The sequence below is a fragment of the Myotis davidii genome, unplaced genomic scaffold (genome assembly GCF_000327345.1).
Source record: "Myotis davidii unplaced genomic scaffold, ASM32734v1 scaffold394, whole genome shotgun sequence".
Taxonomy (NCBI): domain Eukaryota; kingdom Metazoa; phylum Chordata; class Mammalia; order Chiroptera; family Vespertilionidae; genus Myotis; species Myotis davidii.
This window is the reverse complement of record NW_006287548.1, coordinates 1,726,383-1,732,658: the sequence shown is the minus strand read 5'-3', so window position 1 is coordinate 1,732,658 and position 6,276 is coordinate 1,726,383. Positions and strand designations below refer to the sequence as shown.

The window sequence follows — 6,276 nt, the reverse complement described above, 5'->3', positions numbered from 1 at the left end:
CCCCCCCCCCCCCCCCCCCCCCCCAGGACACTCCTCAGTCTCTTTCACTACAATTGCCACAGAAGGTACCTGAAGAGCCTGTGTTTCCAATGAACATTAAGCCTCCTCCATTTTTCTAACCTATGTCTCACACCCCAAACCTGGTCATAACATGCTCCTGTCTGCTGACACCCTACTCACATGTTAAGATTCATCTCAAATGCCACTTTTCTTCCATAATGTTTTCTTGCTGCTCCATCTGGAAGCATTCTCCTCCTCCTTGGATACCCAGAGCATTTTATCTGTATAACTTTTGTAAATACCACTTTGTACCTTGTGTTCTGCTTGTCACCTTTACCTACTAGCCTACCACCTTCTAGAGCAGGGGTTATCAACCTTCCTAATGCCGCGACCCTTTAACAGTTCCTCCAATTTCATGGTTACAAATTGAACATAATGAAAGCATAGTGATTAATCACAAAAACAATATGTAATTATATATGTGTTTTCCGATGGTCTTAGGTGACCCCTGTGAAAGGGGTTGTTCGACCCCCAAAAGGGTCGCGACCCACAGGTTGAGAACCGCTGTTCTAGAGGGTAGGGTTTACATCTGATTTTTCTTTGCATTGTCTCAACAGTTTTGCACATATACACAGGATAAACACTCAAGTAGAATAAATAAAAGTATTCTTTAAAAGGAATATTTAATGTCACCAGTCTGTCATTTTTGATTCAGGATTGAGGTAGGCAATAGAAATGAACGCACAAAATTAAATATGTCCAGATATTCTTTCAAAAATCCCCAAGAGACACAGATCTAGAACATGAGTGCAATTATCAATCTAGTTTGTGAAACTGTCTTTGAGTGAGATAGCTGACTTCAAAAATGTTGGAATCAGAGACAGCTAAGTATAGGTAAGCTGCCGGCTAATAGAGTTAGCTATTCTCTTGTTGTGTTGCTTTAATTTTTAGCAGATTGCAATAAAAAGTATAATAGGAATAACACCAGCATTGCTGCAAGAAAAATGAAAAAAATTTCACACGATTATCATGGGACATAGAATAGAATACAATGCACAGTTTTAAACAGCCATAATAAATATAGAAAATAGCAAAGGGGCAATTTAATGAGTTTTAAAATTCATCAGAAGAACAAAATCTATGAATTCCACTAGTTAAGTGGTGTGCATGCTTGCAAATCTCTCTCTCTCATGCTTGTGTGATTCTAAAAAATATTGATTTTTTTTGGTTTCTATTACAAAATGGATATAGCATTGGGCACTCTTTGCAATATTTTAGATTATATATGGCATTGCTTTAATTTTTAGATTCCATTAACTTTCTTGGAACAGCTATTTTTTAAAATACCTTTAGGGTTTGCCAATTACAAAAGAAGAAAAAAATAAAAAACCCCCAGCTTTATGTCTTCTCAGTTTTGCTTTATAGCTTCCCATATAACTTTTCTTTGATTTCCACTGTTTCCAAGTTTTTAACTTGGCAAAAGAAAGTCCAACAATTTTCTTAAGTATTTTATAATATATGATGAATCTTAAAAAATTCCAAGAAGCAAAATACAAACAATCAAAGCTATCAGCTATAAGAAGCCTTCACTGGAAACGAATTATAGGCACTCTGAGAAGAAACAGAGTTAAAATAAGGTTGCTGGGTTTTCCCCAAAAAACCATAACTAGGAACATTTATGGTATATCATTTTATCGATACCTGTGGCTGTAATCTTCAAGGCCCAATTCCAGAACGGGAAGTGGTGATGGAGAAGGAGGTACTTCGCTCTCAGCCCATCCATCACTGGGAAGCAATGGCTCTATAAACAAAGAACAAATGAAGCTGTAGTAAACTGGGGCAGAATCATTCAGTGCCGGCTTGTGCTTCAGTCCAACTCTCAGACACAATTTTCACCAGCACATAAACCAATCTCGAAATAAACAAGTTCTCAGATGGAACGGAGGGATCTGTAGGAGAGCTAGTGCAGCCAGGGCAAGGAACCCTCAGCCCACTAATGTTTTTACGCTGGTGACCCGCTGGCAACTCCTGGCAAGTCCATGCATCTTGACTACCTTTTCCTTCTCAGGAAAGGCTGACACACATTCATTCCCTGTGATGAGTGGAAGACTAACAAAGCTATTTCTGTCATGACAACAGTTTTATAAACAAGACTCTGTAATGAATGCTCTGGATTATATGGTGACTTAAGCATTTGCCTTAGTGACAAAAAGTACTTGAAAAAACCATGAGACACAATACATCCACTCCCCATGCACACACAGTAGAGGGGAATGGATATACTGCATCTGTTTCATAACTGAAACCCCTGGGCTTAGGGTCTTGGAAGCATAAAGACTAAAGTCTGAATCTTGATTTTCCTACCCACCAAAAATGTATACTTTTTCAGCCTAATCTTTTGCACCAGACTGGCAGAGCTAAGAAGCGACAGCCGAGATTCTATGGGCCTCAAGTCTAAAATATTTACTGTCTGGCCCTTCACAGGCAATGTTTGCTGACCCCTGGTTTAGACTATTTTTGAGGACTCTAATGGCATTGTATTCATCTTTACATCTCTGATAGTATGTTCTGCACAATGGAGGGACCCAATAAACATCAGTAAGACTGAAAAGTATAATTCTATTTTTGATCTCCACTGTAGAGGTGGTGCCCTCCATGTTATGGAGGTGGGGAATAGATACATGCTTACACATCAGAAATAACTGTACTATTAGGTTTTGCCTCAAAGGACCCCAGGGAACACAAATTCAGTGAGACAGGACATAGAACCAACGTTTGATTCAGGGTAGGGATGAAAGGCTTAGAGGAGACCCCTGTGGGTGATCCTGGGCAGATTTGGGACAATGGGTGACTGAGGCAGGGGCTGGAGTGCATGTGAGCTGACATGGAGGGGAAGCAGGAGTAGGACAGGAAGGGAGAGGTAATCCTATATAATAAAAGGCTAATATGCAAATCAACTGAACAGTAGAACGACCAGTCGCTATGATGTGCATTGACCACCAGGGGGAAGGCGCTGCTCTCTCGTGGTCAGTGAGCTCCCACAGGGGAGCACCATTCAGCCAGAAGCTCAGCTGACAGCTGGCGAGTATAGTGGCGGTGGCAGGAGCTTCTCCTGCCTCCACAGCAGCGCTAAGGATGTCTCACTGCAGGCTTAAGTCTGATTCTCCAGGGCAGCAGGCCTAAGCCATCAGTCAAACATCCCCCAAGGGCTCCTGGACTGTGAGAGGGCACAGGTTGTACTGAGGGACTCACCCCCTGGGTGCACGGGCCTCTAGTAACAAATAAGAGGCAAACTGCGCTTAGGCTATTTCTTGGCCCACAGTGAGATCTGCCAGCAAGATTCTTCTAAAAATACAGTGTTGGTGGACTTTATTACCATTCAAATGCTTAATAGGATTTCACAGTGAACCCCTGGGACACAACCTCCATCCTCATTACCACCCTGGAACCACACTTTTTCCACTGCAGGCATTGCTAGTGATTCTCCAACACAAATGTGAATTTTATGGTGTTACAATTTCTACAAATGTTAGTTCTAAAAATGCCTTTTCTGTGGAACAGCTTGACAGAAATATTCATGTATAAAAAAAAATGTGGAACTGTGGGTGGTATGTACTATTATTACAAAAATGGATGGAACACAGCATATCAACATTGGATTTTTAAATATACAAAGGAAAGCAAAAAGGGAAGAAAAAAAGTCAATGTTTTGGCTGTAATAGTTCCTTTCCTCACTAGACATTTCATTTTGTCAAATCAATCTTGTTTTTCTAAAAGAGCTCCCTAAAGGAGTGGGTTTTGGTGAGTCAATACTCACTCTGTTTTTACAGGTCTTGGTGACCTATTGCCATCTCCCAGGCGTCTGAAACTCAGCAACTGCCAGTGGTTCTCAAAACTTAAAATGTTATTAAGATTGCATAGAGGTGATGATCATGGTCAGCTTCTATAGTAGGGATGGGCAACCTTTTTGTGAGTGCGTGCCCAAACCAGCAAAATCTATGACTCAAAATTCTTCTGCGTGCCAACCCTAATTTTTTGAAAACATATTATGCCTACTTGATATCTCTTAAGGTGTACGTATGTGAAGAACATTGAAGAAATAATAAAATTCATTTGAGCGACAAAAACACAGGATATGCTGATGAAAAATACATTTATTTTTTAATGCATACATGTTATGTAAAATTATTTAGCTAAGATGCACCTATACTGAATTTATCTGAAAAATAAAAAAGTTGATATTAAGAAACAAGTTGTATATGGAAGATTATAAGAGATGGTTTCGTGTGCCAGCAAAAGTTACTGGCGTGCCATGTTTGGCACGTGTGCCAGGGTTGCCCAACCCTGTTCTATAGCATCATGTTTATAAATTCTGTTATATATATATATATTTGTCTCTAAGTCAATATGCTTATATGAAAGTAAGAGAATTTCACCCACTGGCCTCTTACAATTAAAATTTCATGAGTCTATGCTTTTATAGGCCTAATTCTTATAACATAGTATATCACAGATACACAAGAAAACAATAAAATAGATGTTCTCCGATGTTTATGGAAAAATGTTTAGTGAGTCACTTCTTGAAAGGACTGAATTTTTTATGTTTCCCTTAGAAAATTGAGGTCCAGGGAGGAAGTACAGTAGGAACCTTGTAGCTAGCTGATCTGCATGGGTTTCCCATTGGTGTAAATGTTGTTCTACCTGGATTTACATCTCAGGAGGAAGAGAACAGACAGAACTGCCCAGTGGTTGTCTGTGGCCACTGTGCCTAAACGACTCCAATCGTCCATTGGAAATAGCAACTCTGAACATTCTATTGACATTCTAAAGTATTACACTTTTGTTTTTAGCACGTTGAGTGGAATTTATTATTGTAAAACTTTTTTCTGGGGGTAGTCTTATACTTTATGTAGTTCCATAATTTTAGCCTTTGTTAGCCTTTCTAGGTATTATCAATATCCTTGAATGTTTCAATGTCCTCTAAAAATATACTGTGCAATTATCACTTCAGCATCATGCTTTATAGGTATTGAAAACGAAATGAGATAGGAGGTAAGGTGCTCAAGGTTCCCGTCGATGTCACAGGTATACTTAGGAATGAAACCCTGAACTTGGCTGGCCACTGAACATGTTGCTTGAGAATTAAATGACAATCAAGTCCTATCAAGGCTACATGTTTCAATATGGGCACGGGAGGGAGATGGCTGGTTTAGTCTGTGGAAAACTTGCTGTTTCTTCCCCAGATTCTACTGCTGTTGGAATTGAAGGTCTCAGGAGGAGCTCTTGCTTTGTCAAGACAAATTTTAACTTTTAATAAGATAAGAAACATACTGAGTATTCTCATGGATGTTTTTAGGTAGAAGGACTTGAACAGTGTCAAGGGACCATGCTATGGTGCAGGGAATACACTCGAGTCTGGGAGGTGGGCTGAATCCAGGCTGCGTGAATCAAGTGTGTATTCCTGGGTTAATTATTTACTCTCCCGACTTTCTATTTCTTCATCTGTAAAATGAGGGTAATAATATTACCCACTTGGAGTGTACATGTAAATTGCTTAACACAGTACCTAACAGACAGCAAACACTTAATAAATGGTCACAGCTGTTGCTACTGCTCTCACCGAAATGGGGGAATTCAGAGGGAAAAATGGCATCCCATTCTAATGAGACAATTTAATCTAGAGAAACCTCAGTAATCTTAGAGTTGAGAGACTGTTTCCACATAATTAACTCCTAGTAACATCTTACATGTAAATAAGGGATTGATTACATAAACAGTACTCCATTCAATAGATTACTATGCAACTACTGAATGTGATGATGTAGAATAACCAGTGACATAGGAAGGTGTTCCTAATGTGCTATTAATCTAAAAACAATTCCATGAATATTATATATAGTATATTTCACTTCCATTTCACTTTTATACACATATTTGCATGAAGGAAAGACTTGCAATATATACATAAAAATGTTATGGATTAATATCTTTGGTAGAAGTATGAGTAACATTGGCTTTTTATTGCTTTTCTTTAATTTTTTTTGTAAGGAATATGTATTGCTTTCACAATACAAAACTTAGATTCAGGGAAATAAAAAGAATTTTCTTGGTGACCTGAAGTAGAATTTTTGAAACACAAAGAAGAAAATCCAAGTGTTTCCTATCTCAAGCTCAGCTAGAAATGTGACCCCCCCGCCCCCCCAGCAGGTGAAAAGCGTGGGACAGTACAGTGAGACCTCCGCAAGGATGTTCCCACAGTCACCGTGGTCTAGGTCA

General features: G+C 39.2%; 1 protein-coding gene across 1 annotated transcript in view; it reads right to left on the bottom strand.

Annotated features, from left to right (window-relative positions):
• Nucleotides 1-6,276, bottom strand: part of PARD3B (par-3 family cell polarity regulator beta) — an 838,084-nt gene that overhangs the window by 369,661 nt on the left and 462,147 nt on the right. The window contains exon 14 of the mRNA XM_006759450.2: nucleotides 1,702-1,801. Coding sequence (XP_006759513.1) covers nucleotides 1,702-1,801 — 100 coding nt within the window. The remainder of the gene's footprint in view (nucleotides 1-1,701; nucleotides 1,802-6,276) is intronic.